Below are 17,826 nucleotides of genomic sequence, written 5' to 3'. Positions count from 1 at the left end.
TTGTTCACTTAGTGTATTTTGACACAGGGTCTTGCTGTGTAGCTCTGTCTGGCCTGGTACTGTATATATATGTGTATATATGTATATATGTATATATGTATATATATATATATGTATATATATATGTATATATGTATGTATATATATCCCAGTGTGGCCTCAGAATCACAGGGATCCATTGCCTCAGCATCTCCAGGGCTGGGATTTTCAACCCACCAGATCCTTTGTGTTGCATTTGGTATTCTTGTGTTTTAGTGATCTTGCTTACTTATTCATAATAGATATATGCCTACATTTTCTTATGATGACTTTGTCAGGTTTTTGAATCAAAGTAATGCAGAATAATATTGGTCTCATTGAATGTGTTTGAATGTATTATCTTTTTGTATTTTCTGGATGACTTGATTCCCTTCTAATAAATATTTTAAATTTATTATTTGAAAATTATATGCATGCATACAATGTATCTTGATTATACCCTCCCCCATACTCGCCTAAGTCCTCATAACATATCTCCCTCCCAACACCCAAGTTTGTCTAATTAGTAGTGCATGGGTATGGGGCTATCCACTGGGGCATGAGCAACTTACCAGAAGCCACACTTCCAAAGAAAGTGCTCCTGCCTGCCCAAACAGCCATCAATGGCCAGTACACTCTCAGATGTGGTAGTGGGTGACTTTTTGAAGCATTGGTCTTTATTCATAGTGCTTTATAGAATTCACCAATGAAGCCATATAATCCTTGGTTTTTCTTTATGGGAAGGTGTTTTGTTATTCATTCTATTTTTGTGTGTATGTGTATATGTGTTCATGTGTGTGTGTGTGAGTGCACACCTGGGTGTGTGGGCATATGCATGTGTGTGAAGGTCAGAGGACAATGTCAGCTGTCTTCTTAATTTCTTTCTAATTTCTGTTTCTGAGACATAGTTTCTCTGTGAGCTTTCAGCTTGCTGATTGGGTTAGACTGTCTGTTCAGCAAACCCCAGGGATCCTCCTGTCTCTTCTTACTCAGCACCAGAATTACAAGTGCATACTACTGTACTGAGATTTTATGTAGATGATGGGGACCCAAATTCTTTTCCCCCTACTTACATAGGGAATTTCCCCAGGACCTGGGAGGTTTTTTGTTTTATGTCTATTCATATTTTGTTTCTTCCTGAGTTACTTTTAGTAATTTGTGTCTTTTCTGAAATTTGTCTGCTTTCAGACTATATAGTTAATACTTTGACTAAACATTCCTTTAAAATCATTGGTATTTCTGTTAGGTCAGTAGTAATATCTTTTCTTCTACTTCTAATTTTTTTTTTTTTTTTTTTGCCAGAGCTGAGGATTGAACCCAGGGCCTTGTGCTTGCTAGGTATGCGCTCTACTGCTGAGCTAAATCCCCAACCCCCTACTTTTAATTTTTAAAAAAAATTTATTTTTATTTTAAATTATATATATGCATTTATGTGTGCACATGAGTGCAGAACAGGAGAGGACATAAGATCCTCTGGAAGTGGAGTTACAGGTGATTGTGAGCTGCTTAATGTGGGTGCTGGGAACCCAACTCAATTCCTCTGCAAGAGCAGTACATGTTCTTAACCACTATGCTGTCTCTCCAATCCCATTTCTAATTTTAATAGCAAACCATATCTCTTTTATTGAAAATAAATTTTTCCCAAACAATATATTTTCATCACAGTTTCCTTTGACCTGTCTACTTTCAGATCCTCCTCAGATCCCCACCCATCCAGCTCCACATCTTTTTTTCTTTAGAAAATAGGCAAATTAAAAGAAACAAACAAACCAGAATAAATCAAAACAACCCCCCTCAAAAAGCACAAACACACACACCACACACACACACACACACACACACACACACACACACACACACAGAGAGAGAGAGAGAGAGAGAGAGAGAGAGAGAGAAAGAGAAAGAGAGAGAAAGACAAAACCCATAAAAAGACAAAAACAGAAACCATAATATACAAGCAAAAAGATCAGTAAGATTAAAAAAATGACCAAACAATCAATATGAGTCAAAAAACAAAACAATGACAGCAAAACCCACACAAACTTCCAAAAATACCATTGACTTTGTTTTCTGTTGGCCATCTACAGCTGAGCAAGGGGCTTGCCCTGAAGTATTGTTTGTATACCCACTGATATCTGTCTTTAAAAAAAAATCTTTCAATCTAGTTAAATAATTGTCCATTTTGTAGATCTTTAAAAACCCATCTTTGTTTCAGATATACTGTGTTTCTGATCTTTATTCTCTGTATTTCTACGCTTCATTTTCTTCCTTCTGCTAATTCTGTATTTAGTTTCTTTCCCTCAGTTTTCCAGGTGAAAGGTTAAGGTATATTGATTGTAGATCTTTCTTCTTTTTAATTAAAACATTTGTGGCAGTCAATTTCCTTCTTAGGCATGGATGTGACAGTGATAATATCTTACTAGTTTTAGCCAGTTCTGGTTTTGTTTCATTCTTGTCAAAGTATGAAGTATATCTTAACTTTTGGTTTCTTCTTTTGTCTATTGGTTATTTTGCTTTCTTTTTCTTATCTTTTCTTCTTATTTATTTACTTGCAGTGCAAGGATAGAATGCAAGTCTTTATATATAGTAGGGAAATAGTCTACCACTAAGCTATACCTCTAACCCTTCCTATTATTTCTGTAAATGTGTGTTTGTGGTGTGGTGTATTTACATATTCATTTGGTTATGTGTAGATGACCGTGTGTGTGTGTGTGTGTGTGTGTGTGTGTGTGTGTGTGTGTGTGTGTACCTGCATGCATGCATATGCGCACCAGAGATTGATGCTTGGGGTCTTCTTTGATTGTTCTCTACCTTATTTTTTGGGACAAGCTCTCTCACTGAACCTAGTACTCATTAATTTGGTTAGGCTGGCTAGCTGCTTCAAAGGTTGTCCTACTTCCATTCTCTTAGTGATGGGGTTACAGATGTAGTGCTGCCACATCTGGCTTATACTTTTATTGTAACTGCTATTGCTTTCTCTTTCTTTTTTGGGGGGGGTTTGTTTGTTTGTTTATTTATTATTTTCTTTTTTTAAAGTTCAAAATCATTTAACTATTATCTTGTAACCACATGAGAGATTATGTTACATTGACATTGGTTCGATTGCATTGAGAGAAGTTTTTTTTTTTTTTTATGGTCAATTGGAGAAGGTGAGGAAGACAATGGGTTTTATCTTGCCTACATAAACCTAGACGGAGTTGGTCTATTCTAAAAACAGTTTTTGTTAAAATGCATGGTAAGACCCCAAACCAGAAAGTTATTGCTCTTAAGGTTAAGGAAGGTTTCTCTATTTCCACTGAATCCTTTTAGTATCTCCTACCTTATGAAAGATCATTTGTCCACTTCCTTTTTAAAATTTTCTTATTTTCTGTATTTGAAAAATGTTGGTGTCCTGTGCTATATTGAGCTTAAAAGAGGACAAATCACTGATTTCTGTCTATCTTAGTGGAGCAGATGGAGAGTTTTTGTCTTTCCTCCATTTTATTTCATCTGTGATAGCGCTGATAACATTTAGGGTCTTTCCTCCTTAGTTGATATTCTTCAGAGATACGCTCACAGACACACCTGGAAGTATGATTTACTCATTTCCTAGGTACTTCTTGATCCACTGAAGTTGACCATCAGGATTAACCATCATAGGTCCTATTTAGCTACCTTCTTGTCTCAGTGACTTCTACAAAGCAGCAAACCAGATGTTAGTTGGTACCAGGGTGTCACTTGAAATCTGAAGTTCTGTCAGCTTCCTTTTGCTTCCCTGTTAGGGATGATGAACCACATGTCTTGTTGCTTAAACAAGAGAGATTTATCTTATAACCATTGAGGTAAAAAATGCAGAATGAATACGATGGGCTGCAATAATCATACTAGCAGAGCTGCAATCCTTTTGTAGGCTCTATGGGAAAATTTGCTTCCTCCCCTTTTTGCCACCTACTTTCTTTGACTTATGGCTACTTCTTCTATCTTTAAAACCATGAACATGCCAGGGTTTTCTTTTTTCACTTTGTCTGTTTTTGTGTTTTTTCTTGTAGCCCAGGCTGGTTTTAAACTCCTTATATAGTTCAGGCTGTCCTTGAACTCCTGATCCTCCTAAGTCTACCTCCCAAGTGTTGGGATTATAGGTGTGCCCCACCACACTTGGCTTTTTAGGATCTTCTATGCATACGGTCCTGTTACCTACAGATACATTTTAGCATCCTTCACATTTGGATACCTTTTCTTGTTCTTCCTAGTTCAGCTGGTACTGTGTTGAATAGAATTGGTAGAGTGGGCATCATTGTCTTGTTCCTTGTGTTAGAAGAAAAGCTTTCAGTGTTGCATCTTTAACTGTAGTGTTACCTGTTTCCTTAGCCTATGTGGCCTTCATTCGATTGAATTACATTACTTTCACTGTAGTTACCTTTCCATTGCTGTGAGAAAATACTCTGAGAAAAGCAACTTAAGGGAGTATTATTTTTGCTCAGTTTGAGAGAGTATAGCCCATCATGGTGGAGAAGACATAGCAGCAGGAGTGTGAGGTAGTCACATGCATCCACAGTTAGGAAGCAGAGAGAGATGACAACTTATTTGGAATATATTGTTCATTGTATTTATTTAGTATTAGTTGCAATGTCTCCTCTCCCATTTATAATATTTAATGATTATAGCAGAAATAAAGATTTTTAAATTTTGTTTACTTTTTTTTAAAGCCAACTCGAGCTTTCCTTCCCTTCATTTTCCCATTTCTTTGTTTCTTTTTGTTCTAGGGAACAAATCTAGGACCTCAGTGTAAATAAATGTATGCTTACCTCTGAGCTGTACCTCTAGCCCACTGATTCTTAACTCCATTATAGCTTCCTGTTTTTTTTCTTTTCTGTAATTCTTTGTCCTTCCTGCTTTCTCCACATCCTTCTGTGACACTTCTTCCTCCTCTTCCCTCTTTTGAGATTGAATCTTACTGTCTTGGTAAGTAGTCCTGGGTGGTCTCTAATGCAAGGTCTTCCCACCTCAGCTTCCTGAGTGCTGGGCATGCACCACTTTGCCTGGTCTTTCCAGCTTTTTAACCATTTTTTTTCTCTAATGGGTCATGGTTCTGTTGTCAAATATGTGAACTCTTTACCAAGTATTCAATTCTGAAATACTTCCCTCTAAAATTTTTATGATTTTGTATTTAAGCAAATATAATCCATCCATTCGCAGTTGGTTTTATATAAAATGAAACCCATTGCTTTTTATTTTTGAAGTCTAATTATTCCAGCACCTTTTACTGTAAAGATTCTTTCCTCCATTGTGTTGCTTTGCATATGTATTAAAAAATCACTTGAGCATACCTGAAGTCTTTAGATCTCTTCATTCTACTTTGTTGCCCTGTGTATCTATCCATCTGCCACATCTTAACAACTGCAACTATAAAATGAACCTTAATATTAGATAGAGTGATTCATCCCACTTTATTCTTTTCAAGGTTTTAAAAATCTAATCAAAGGTTTCTGCCTTTCCATAAAACTTTTAGATCAAAGCCAGGCAGTAGTGGTACAGGGCTTTAATCCTAGTACTCAGGAGGCAGAGGCAGGCGGATCTCTGTGAGTTCGAGGCCAGCCTGGGCTACAGCGTGAGACCCAGGAAAGGCACAAAGCTACCAGAGAACTTTTAGATGTAGAAATCTGACTATTTCTAGAAAAAATAATCAGTGGGAGTTTTGGTAGGCTTGCACTGAACATATACATTATATATATATAATCAGTGTGAGAGCTGACATTTCCACTCTGTTGAGTTCTCCAGTTCATGAACTTAGTATGTATCTCTGTTTTTTAGATCCTATTTATTTATTTATATTTTTTATAACTTTCTACCTCTAGATTTACTTTATCTGAATATAGTAGTGCTCCACACTGTTTTAAAGGTATTTATTTTAATATTTTGTTTTCTTTTACTTTATGAATGGTGGGTTTTGGATTCCATATGTTCATCACTATTACATGTTGATGCTATTGATTTCATTTCTGAGACACTGTTGAGTTTGCTCATTAGTTCCCCATCTTTACATTCTTTTCAGTTTTCTGTGAAGATTATCAAGTCATCTGCAAATATGGACAGATTGATTCCTTCTTTCACAGTCTGCATATTTTCTCTTCTTTTAGTTATAGAACTTGCAGCACTGTGCGATAGTGAGGTTGCTTTGCTCCTGATTTTTCAGGAAAATAATTCGGTCTTTAACTGTTTTCTAGAGAACAGTCCTGAAACTGAGGGAGTTCCTTTAATCTTAAATTAGTGAAGAATACCCTTTTCATAAAATGTTCTAGATCTTTTTATGTCAATAATATATGATTTTTCTTCTTTAGCTTGTGTATTGATTTATTATCAGGTCTTATCTAGCTGGTCTCATATTTTCCATGGTCTGAACAGCTCTCCCTTGTTCCTACTCCTTGGGATTGAAACCTCAAGCTGTCTGTCTTGCCAGTCATTCATTGTGACATCTCATATCTTTGATTTGATTTCCTACCTCTCTCCTACCTCCTCTTTTTTTATTTTTATTTTTTGTTTTCTTCTGTGTACCTTGTGAATGTCTTGTGCCTAAGGAGGACAGAAGAAGGTGTCAGATTCCATGGGACTGGAGTTATACACAACTCTGAGTAGCCATGTGGGTGCTGGGAATTGAACCTGGATCCAAGAAGCCAATGCTCTTAAACATTGAGCCATCTCTCGAGCTCATATCCATTATTTCTTTTGATGCTTATATTTTCATATCCAGGGGCTATCTCCAAATATAATGTCACAAATATTTTCCAAAATGTTTTTAAAAAGTTATTATCGTTAGATCTTTGATCTATTTTTAGTTGATTTTTATAGATGGTCAACCGCTCCTTTGCTTCTATGCTCATGCTATTTTTCTCTTGTGTGCTTGCTATAGCACTGTTAATACCTTTCCCTTTGAATATCTTCAGTTATAGAAATGATTATGGTAAATTCTAAAGTTTAATAGAAGAAGCTGTTGAAAAATTCATGAGTGCCATGTAACTGATGTAAAAGGAACCCATATTTCTAAAAGAATCTGTGTATAGTCAAAGGCCATTTACAAAAAGTGTGTGTGTGTGTGTGTGTGTGTGTGTGTGTGTGTGTGTATTTGTCTGTTTTAACCACTTTCAGTTTATAATTCTCTACACATCATAGAAAATGCCAGTCCATTAATCTCCAGGCATTTTCTGTAGTTCAGTTGCTGGATTAGTAGTGGAGGAAACCATGGTTTGAAGGTCTTGGGGATCATGCTTAAGCTCTAGAACTCCCTAGTCCATGTGGCCAGGAGATCTGGGCTCATGTTATAGCTCTACTCATCAAGTGGTGAGATGTGGAGCTCCATTATTTCTCAGTCCCCATCCTATAAAGAAGAGTGATCAGAATCTCCCTCACTTAAATCTTTTCTATCTCTTTGGCATCTATTTCCAAATGATTATGAGGTCATATAGGTTTTCTAGCACTAAGACAAGATTACTCTATTCTGTGTGACTTTTAAAAACTATAATATAGGTATACATTTTCTTATTAAACCTATAACTCTTGCTGTCATCCCTCCTATTTTCAGGGAGATGGGACCATGTCACCACTACCACAACTAGAAGGCCAGGAACAACTAGAGCACCATCAAATCCTGTGGGTAAGACAAGCTCTCTGTGGAGAGAAGTAAGGAAGAATTTCCACATCATCTACTTATTTAAGTGAGTGTCCTAGTTAGAGTTTCTATGGTGTGATGAAACACCATGACCAAAAGCAAGTTGGAGATGAGAGGATTTATTTGGCTTACACTTCCACTTTACTGTTCATCACTAAAGGAAGGCAGGGCAGGAACCTGGAGGCAGGAGCTGATTGATGCAGAGGACATGGAGGAGTGCTGCTTACCAGCTTGCTCCCCATGGCTTGCTCAGCCAGATCCTTTATAGAAAACAGGACCACCAGCCCAGGGATGGGACCACCCACAATGGGCTGAGCCCTCCTGCACCAACCACTAATTAAGAAAATACCCTACATGCTTGCCTAGACCTTGATCTTATGGAGACATTTTCTTAAATGGGGTTTCTCTTTTCAGATGACTCTAGCTTATGTCCAGTTGACATAAAAACTACCCAGGATGGTGGGTGATTGTTTCTTTTGTTTTGTGGTCCCTAGAACCAGATGGTTTAAACTTGGCTGATGCCTTGGATGATCAAAATGATATAGATGGCCACAAAAAACCAAATGTAGGAGAAGGAGGAGGTAAGTCCTAGCTGCTTGAAATTATGGACCAGTGCTACAGTTCTTGGTAGGGAATGTCTTGTTACCTGTAATAGCATTGAGAGCCGTTTAGAGTACTATAGATCTAGGCCACATAAAGCTGCAGGAGAACTGTACAATAGTCATGCTGAAACTTTTTTGGTCTTGAGATTCCTGAAATTATTGGAAATCTCAATAACTTTTGTCTATGTTGGTCATATCCCTCAGTGTTTATCATCTATATATTTGTATATTTAAGACTTAAAAAACAGTATTATCAGTCTAAAATGATTAATACTAAAGCCATACATATTAACACAAATAGTACAGTTTATGAGAAATCACTATGTTTGACAAGATAAAAACAATTTAGTGAGAAGAGTGGCATTATTTTACATATCTTGGAATTTTCTAGAATGCTCATCTTGCTAGGAGATACCCGGATTCTCATATTGAGATATGCAGCTTGAAAGCTGTCTTCTGACCTTCACATGTGTACTGTGGCACATGCATGCCTATACATACACACACACACACACACACACACACACACACACACACACACTATCTCTCTCTCTCTCTCTCTCTCTCTCTCTCAATACAATTAAATTTAAAAGGATATTAAAACAAATATGTAAATGAACAACAAATAAATAAAATTGTTTTAGTAACTTTTCCTCACTCAGTTACCCTTGAGTTACTTTTCTAGTTGCCCTGAATACCTGACAAGCAAAGCAGAGGAGGAAGGATTCATTCATTTGTTTGGCTGGCTTATGGTTTTGGAAGTGATTGGGTCCCAACAAAACTCAATTGGTCACATTGTATCCACACTCAGCAAATACAGAGAGAGACAGGAAGTAGGCTAGTAGAGCTCAAAGGTTAGTTCCCAGTGACATATTTCCAAAAGCTGGGGGTCAAGTGTTCCAACACTTGAGCCTATATGATTATTTCATATTTGAACTATAGCACCCATTCAATGGACTTTTGTCCATTTGTTGTTTTGTAACATTGCAAGTTAATTGTTTGGAAAACCTTGTTGTCTTGAGATTTCTCAAATTTCATTGTAATGCCACACTTTACTGTGAAAAACCAAAAGCCACATCTGGTACTAATACCACCAATATCATTGGAAAGTCTTCATGTAGTGGGATGCTATTAGAATCACAGATAGAGACTTGAAATCTTATTGACAAGTACCATCAGTGACTGCCCTGAACTGATGTACTCATTTCATTTAGTTTTAAGAAATGCTTCCAAATAATCAAGTTGGCACAGCATTCATTCTGCCCAGCAAGAATTGTCTCTTATGACACAAAACAGATAAAAATCAATTAGAACTGAAACAATCATACAGGTGACTTTTGTGAGTCCCTTCTATTACTTTGGACTACAGTAGAAAGGGTTTAAACACACTTTGCATTTCAGCACATAGGACATCCAGGAAGATATGTACTTAATATTTGAACTATAAATAATGATTCTGCTCCTCATGTGAGTTATTTATAGTTGTATCACAAATCATGAGAAAGTTAGGGAGACTTTTTAGAAAATAGAAATGTGGAGGCCCACAAAGGTTTCCTAGTGAAATCTGGGCTTGCTTCACCCAGCAGAGCTGCATTAGAGGATTGCTTGACCATGTGTGCATGGTTACCAGGTGATTGGAAAGGGTCTACACTTGGCTGAGCTAGGGGGAAGTCTTTGCTCCACCCCTTGGCATTCCTATAAATAGCCCTTTAGAAGAGACAGAAGGGGCTGGTGGATAATGATCCAGGCCCTCCCAAGGCTATCCTGTGTTTCTGTTTCTTTCCCTTCTATCCTTCTATCCAATATCTCTTATCCCTCTCTCCTCTAGAGTACCCTGGAGTAAAAATTGGGAGTCAGTCTCCCAGCTGGCCTCCCACAAAGAAATGAGTTAAGATTTCCTTTGTTCAGCTAAGAAGCTGAGTTTACTGTTCAGTCTCAGATAGCTGCACTCCAGGTCTTGGGATGGGGATCTTATCTGAGCTGAGGTTCTCTTCAGAACAAAGTCATGTGGTTTGTTGATAGAGTATATTTCCCTTCAGCTATAGAGATAGTGGCTTCTTTAAGACCAGCAGAAGAAAGAGGACAGAATTCAGCTTCCCATGTCTGAGCTCAGGGAAATCCAAAAGAAGCTTTGAAAGAGATCACTTTGTTAAGTCAGTCTCTTAATTACTTTGACAAAAATCTTTTCATCTTTGGCATATAATGCAACTTAATCACTAGGATTATATTCATTTTCCCTGTTGCCACACAAAAACTCAAATTGACTGGAGGTTATACAGAACATATATACTGGCAGTGGGCTTCTCTTTCTTCTCTCTCCTCTTCCTTCCCTTCCTCCTTCTCTCCCCATCTCTCCTTAGTTTTGGCACCAGACATGGTTCTCAGGGCCTTATATGTGCTGTATCACTGAGCCACACTCTCAGTACCATGAAGAACATCTAAGTGTCATTGGCAACATTTATTTTTTGCTGCTGAAATAGTTTTGTCACCGAAATGTATTTTTTTTCTAGGTTTGTCAGACAAGGATCTTGAGGACATACTGGGAGGTGGGGGATACAAACCTGATAAAAATAAAGGTAGGAAGATTTCTTTGTCCAACCACACACCTAATTCTCACTCAGATGTTTACCGTTCAAGTCTCCAGGTAAAGCCTGCCATTCTTACTCAGCCTCTGGAAAATAAGTCTTAGCTATTTCTACTTGTTTTGGGGGTGGCTTGTCACTCTTGGGGGTGGGAGCCCATTTGTAAACCATCCTGGAGATGCTGCCCTTTTGCTCTGTTGTTCTTTAAGCCAAGGTTCCTGCCTGGGCTAGTGTCCCCACCATAACAGATGCCTATTTATGAGGCAGCACCAAGAGGCGATGGTAGGACAGTCACAGTAGGCATCATGGTATTAACAAGTCAGCCCACCCTACTTGGAGATCCAGTTTTCCATGCAGTGGGAGGGTTCAAACATAACAAATATTTTAAATAAACACCTAGCAAATAAGATATTTTAATAATATCTTTGTATTAAAAATAGTTTAGGACTAGTAGAAGTTTTAAAATGGCTCAGGAAGACTCCTGTATACTTTTTACCTAGCTTCTCCCAAGGATCCTTGACTGCAAATCCAAAGTCATAGATTACCTAAAGTAGGAAGTTGACATCTGTACAATAAGGTCACCCACTGACCTGGGGATTTTGTCAAATCTCATCTTCCATGCACTTGTGTGTATGTACACACGTGTGTGTGTGTGTGTGTGTGTGTGTGTGTGTGTGTGTGTGTGAAATTTTATCACAACTGTTGATTTCAATAACCATCACCACAACTGGGAAGACATTATAATACTCTTCTTCATGCTGCCCTGAATAGTTATGTCCTTCCCAAAGTCACATGTCTGTAGTTCCCCCAGCTAGTAATGATTTAAACCTTTCATCATATCATATGTCAAATTGGATCTTAAGTATGGGGTCTGAGGTATAAGAAGACTTGTGGATGTGTTTATGTCAGAATCCATAGGTATAAAACGCTACAGCTGTGACCTCTTGACTATAATCATTTGTGATAAGATGTTAGAATGATAAGGCATGATGTTTGACACCATTTCCTTATTATTCCCTGTTGTGATGGAAAATTGCAGCAGGGTCTGAAGGCTGCAAGTTGTGAGTGTGTCTGGGTATCATACTTCAAGAACTCCTCCCCAAGCCCTGACTGAAGCATTTGCTTCTTTCTTGCAAGTACTGTGCCTTTCATATAGGAACAGTGTTCTCTTTTGCTTAAAGTGTACCATAGTCACATTTGTCCCCAGAAACACCTTTCCAGGTGGTGTCATCTCTAGGAAAAAGCTCTAAAAGCCTCTAAATGGAATTTCTAGTTGTCAGGAAAACATGGAGCATTTAAAGGGCAAACCAGCAAATGAACCAATTACTTCTGGGTGACAATTGGTATTTCCAGATGAGAATATGAGAGCAGTGGTTGCATATGTAAGCATGTACAAGATTGAAAGTCGAAGTGACATGCCAGGGGCTTTTCTTCATTAAAAGTACTTGTTTTAGCAAGGGAGAAGTGTTAGGAAATTCTTTAGAAGCTTGCCTTGTAAAGAATAATCAATTGTTGGCTTCAATTTCTCCCTCTGTCATCATAGGTGTCAGGAAAGAAGATCAAAGGGTGAAACTGGAACATGAGTGAGATTCACAGACACCATGCCTTACACCAAAATAAGCTCATGATTGGGTGAGGGTGGGAGGTAAAGGGAAAGCATCACATTTACATAAATTATAAACTCAATTAGTGCACTTCCCAAGCTTTAGTTTTCAAGACATAGCTTCAGTTATTGTTCTAGAGTGGATTTCTGAAGTAATATATTATCTTTGGTGTATTGTTTCCTCAAGACAACATTTTGGCAGACTGTGTCTGGCTCAAAATGAAATTGTTACTGTGTCTTCTTGTATCTCTTGAGGCAAGGGGTTTGTAAACCTTCTTCTCTGACTCCTATCTTGCCCTTCCTGGACTCAGATTGTTGCCCTTGTTTGCCAGAAGCCTCCTTCTTTTCCTAACACAGATGGAAGAAGTTCCAGAAAGGTTTCTTTGGACTTAATTCCACAATCTTTCTAGCTTTAACATGAGAGACTACATGCCAGGTGTTTCTACTGTTCTGTAGTGTAGAGACATGACAAACACTCAAAGTCCCTAGAACACACCAGGGAGTGTGGCATGAACTTAGCAGTTTTTACTGAGCTATCCTTAATATGTAACATTGGGTGTTTTAATGCCCCATGTCAGATTGGGACAAGACAACACCAGGTTTTCTACAGAATATTCTCAGTTCTGTGGTGGGGAATAGATGAGATGTGGCTGGGAGAATTTCTGCAACAGTGAGAATTCCTTCCCTGGTGGTTAGCCCAGGCACTCAGTATGTTTTGACATGGTTTGCCCATTTGATTTTATTTGGTAACTGTAAGTCATTTGCAGTAATGTCTTTTCCTTTTTTCTTTATTCCCTTTTTTTTTCTTGGCAGGGTCTTATTTGTAGCCCCAGGTTGCATGGATGTCATGAGCTTCCTGCCTTAGCTTTCTAGATGCTAGATTCAAGGGAGGCACTACCATGCACAGCTTTATTTATTGGTTTAAAGAAATTATACTTCTCTTGTTAAAATAAACGTACATTTTTAAAAATACCTAAAAGCCCTTGCTGTATCTTGTTGGAAGCCTTGGACACTCACAATGTCCTTAAACACTTGAATACCTCCCCAACAGTTGTAGACATAATCACACTACTGTTCCATGACTCTCTGTGTCCTTGACAACCGGTTGCGTCAGGTACTCACTGTGAGTCATGAATTGAGCTGCCGTCAGAGAAGGGCAAGCACATGCCTTGTGTCCCTGTCTCTCCCAGTAAGTGGCTCTGTAGAACTCAAGGCTGACGTCTATATGTGCATTGTTGTCTTTGTATTGAGATACTGGGAGTCTGACACCTCTGTTGACAACAGAGCTCATTCACAACATCTTAATCCATTCTCTTTCACTATAATAGAATGTCTAAGGCATAGTAATTAATAAAGGAAAGAAGTTTATTTACCTCACGGTTCTGGAATCTAGAAGGCCAAGACTGGTGGCTACATCTAGTGAAGGCCTCGTGTTGCACCCTAACGTGGCAGAAAAGCAAAAGGTCAAATGAGCGCAGACCCATGAGACAAAACACAAGGGCAGGCTCTCTTTGTAACAACCCAATGTTGTGGCAACTAACCCAGTCCCACGACAAAAGCATTACACTGCCACAGTGGCAATCAACTTTTACCATAAGTTTCCATGGGGCAAAATTTATTCAAACCACTGCACACAACTTCCTTACTGAGGTAATGCCTCTTATTCTACAGGGTCCATCCAAGCAATGGTGGTTGCTATAGCTATGTGGTCCCTATCTCTATAGGACCTTTTATAGGAGCGCTTACTACCATTGTAGTAACAGTTTATGTAGCAATGACAGTCACTATAATTACAGCTAGGTTTCCTAGAGCTAGGCATTCTGTATAACTATTTGTGTGAGCAGATATGTATCATGAAATCAAATTACAGTATAACATACACCATCGGAGGAAATTTGGGGCTGTGTTTGAACTCAGGGCAGTCCTCTTGCCCCAGCCTCCCAGGAAGTTTGATTGTGTGCTGGGATTACAGGTATGTGTTCCTATACCCAGCATATGCTATCCTTTTAAAACCAATATCTATTCAATAATACTCAAGATATTTTTCTCTATTATGTAGATTATTTTGAAATACCATCAGTGACTACTTAACATTATATTACACCACAATTTATTTATCCTTCAGCCTATTTTGCATAGTGGTTCCTCTAGCTTTTCAATTATACACAGTACTTTGAACACTGTTGGGCATACATGAAAGGCCAAAATGTGACTCTAAATGGCAGTACCAAATGATTTCCCATTAAGGTGGCACCAACCTCCATTTGCCCTGCCAGGAAGTAAGCAGGTATCCATTTTCTCCAATACTAACCTCAGTCCAGCAAGCATTATGGTTTTGTAATCTTTGTGAATTCAATCAGAATAAAACATTTGTCCTAGTCATATTTTCATTTCTTTGAATCTGTGTGTTATTAGAAACTCAATGTATTTTGTGATCTGATCATGTCCTTGACCCATTTTTTTCCTCATTGTTTTGTAACAATTTATTTTGTATTATGGAGCCCTTTTTGAGCCCTTTTCCATATATTGCCAAACATTTTATTTAGTTACTTGACACTTCATGGACCACTGGACCAAAGGTCATAATGAGTGAAGTATGTTTCTATGAACATCTGTATACAAATATGCAGTTTTTACACAGGCACGATTTTCACTGTCTTGAGGATGTTTGGGCATTGGCATATGCTCAGCATCTGCTAGGGCCTCTGTGCTGGGTCCATTGATGGGATGGATCACTTGTAAGACAGAGCAAGCATGCTTGCTTGTCTCTCTCTTCCTCTTTTGATAAAACCCAGAGGTCAACCTGAAAGCTCCACTCACATGACCTCATTTAATCATAATTATCTCCCAAAGGCCTCACTTTCAAATACCATTAACATATGACCCTAAAGATCAAGCTTCTGGCAACTTGAATTCTAGGGAACACATTCAAACCATAGAAGTGTTATTGCTAGTGCATGCCATAACTTTATGTTTCATGTTTCCAGGAGCTACTAAGCTGTTTCCACAGAAGCTGGGCAATTTCTTATTCTTACTAACAATGTGTGAGCGTTCTATTTTCTCCATATCCTTGTTAGACTCTCCTTTACATTTTCTCCTCCTTCTAAAGTGTTGGAATGTTATGGCATGCTAAGCATTTTTCTTCTGATTAAGTTAGTCCCTTCTCAGGTACACATTTGTTAGTATTTGGGGAGTTATCATTCTACTTGTTTGTTTGTTTGTTTTGAGACATGGCCCCTGCCTCTTAATTCTCCTACCTCAGTCTACTAAGTGTGGAGATTGCAGGTAGATGACAGTACATCCAACCTTCACTTCATAGGTATACTAAGTCTCTTTCTCCCTTTTCTCACCATCTCACTTTTTTGTTTTGTTTTTGAGACAGTCTCATTATATAGCCCAAGATGGCCTTGAACACATAAATTCTGTTTTAGCCTCCTTTGTGCAGGAATTTAAGTGTGTGCTACCACATACAGTTTATTGCACTTATTTGTCATGTTTTTTGAGGCACAAGAGTGTCTCAGTATCTCTTGTCTGCTCTCACTCACTTGCTCAATCTTGCTTATGCTTTTATCACTGAAGTTCTTACTTTTGATAGAAACTTTTCTATTTTGCATTTCTGATTTTATGATAATGTTTTAAAGCTAGCCCTTGCTCCTGAGATACTATAAATGCTGTCTTAAATGTCTTGTGGTTTAACCATTTCATTTTTTTTGAAAATTCATTTTCATGGACTGTACTGAGTTGTTTAATGCCAGTTGGATTTGTCACTTGTCCTAATATTATCTTTCGCACAGGCAATTTTGTAAAACAGCTTGGTTCAGCCTGTGCTTGGAGAGAATGAGTGGAGCTCAGCAGCCAAAGAGGGATGAAGGCCATTATTGGTGAAATTATTAAGGCCACTCCACGTAGTTAAAAGGGAGGTTTATTTTGTGGGGTAACTTACAAATGAAGGGGTAGGTTGCAGGGTCTGGGAAAGGTATAGCACAGTCTGGCGGTGTTCTCTGGAGAACTCTGCTCGGTCTACCTCCAGCGTCCAGCGTCCCCGAACCAAGAGAGCGACCTCCTCCTGATCCTCTGTCTTCCTCTCCCTCCTCTGCCCCGCCTTGTGGGCGTGATCATTACTGAAGCCTCAATGGGGGTTGGAACTTCCAGGCCAATGCTGGGTTGGCTATCCACTACAGGCCATGACTTTGTCCTGAGTAATTCCAATGATAGGCTAAGGTGCTGGTTCAGGTTCATGCGACTGAATGGACAGGAAGATTTAAACTGAGTAACGCACACATGTGTATGTGTGTCTGTATGCATATTGTGCACATATGTGGAAGCTAAGTGTCAATGTTGAGTGTCATTGTCAATCACTTTCTACCCTAATTTTTGAGACAGGGTCTCTCACTGAGCCTGAAGTTCACAGATTTGCCTAGGATGGCTTTCCATACTCTGTCTTGAGATGAAAGGAAGAAAATGTTGAATTATGAAGTCCAAACTTCAGGAAGCTAGTGACTTGAACACATCCACAAAGTGTGCCTGTGTGAATGCTTAGCATTTACCCTTGACAATGACCACTTCCAGGACAGCAGAGGGGATTGGACTGTAAGCACTTACTGCTGAAATGTCAGTGCTTGTAAATCTGCACTTTATCCTGCTCTTCTTTCTCCAGTGCAACGTTGTCAAAAATGCTGGAGCTCATTTGGGTGTGGTGGGGTGATGCATGCCTCCAAGTCTGTCACTCTAGAGCAGTGGTTCTCAACATTTGGGGTTACATATCATATATCCTGTATATCAGATATTTACACTACAATTCATAACAGTAGCAAAATTACAGTTATGAAGTAACAATGAAATAATGGTTGGGGTCACCACAACATGAGGAATTGTATTAAAGGGTTGCAGCATTAAGAAGGTTGAGAAACACTGCTCTAGAGGCCAAAGCAGGAAGATCTGGAGTTTCAGGTTGGCCTGGCCTATGTACCCTGCCTCAAAAACAAAACAAAAATGCTGCTGTTAGTTTTAAATTTCATTAATTAATTAATTAATTAATTAATTTATTTATTTATTTATTTATTTATTTATTTATTTTTATGTGTTTGGGTGTTTTGTCTGCCTGTTTGTCTATATACCACTTGCATGCATGGTACCTAAGGCAGCCAGAAGAGAGTGCTGGGTTCCCTGGAACCAGAGTTACCAATGGTTATGAGCCACCTTGTGGATGCTGAAAATTGAACTCAGGTCCTCTGCAAGAGCAGCCAGTTCTCTTAAACCCCTCTTTTAGTAAATAGGCAATCAGAGGCCTTTATGAAATGCTTTTAACTGGAAGATTCAGCTCCACATAGTAACACAACAAACTTCATTTTCTCTTCCAAGACTCTTAAAATATAGACT

General features: G+C 38.5%; 1 protein-coding gene across 5 annotated transcripts in view; it reads left to right on the top strand.

Annotated features, from left to right (window-relative positions):
• Cd99l2 (CD99 molecule like 2) overlaps positions 1-17,826 on the top strand; it is an 85,636-nt gene that overhangs the window by 58,047 nt on the left and 9,763 nt on the right. For 4 of the 5 annotated variants that reach the window (XM_036174261.1, XM_036174262.1, XM_036174259.1 and 1 more), the window contains 3 exons: positions 7,574-7,645; positions 8,155-8,241; positions 10,773-10,838. In XM_036174261.1, the coding sequence (XP_036030154.1) occupies positions 7,574-7,645; positions 8,155-8,241; positions 10,773-10,838 (225 nt within the window). The remainder of the gene's footprint in view (positions 1-7,573; positions 7,646-8,154; positions 8,242-10,772; positions 10,839-17,826) is intronic. The other variant, XM_036174263.1, reaches the window with a different exon arrangement.

Source organism: Onychomys torridus, chromosome X (assembly GCF_903995425.1).
Source record: "Onychomys torridus chromosome X, mOncTor1.1, whole genome shotgun sequence".
Taxonomy (NCBI): Eukaryota; Metazoa; Chordata; class Mammalia; order Rodentia; family Cricetidae; genus Onychomys; species Onychomys torridus.
This window is presented reverse-complemented; position numbering and strand designations above follow the sequence as displayed.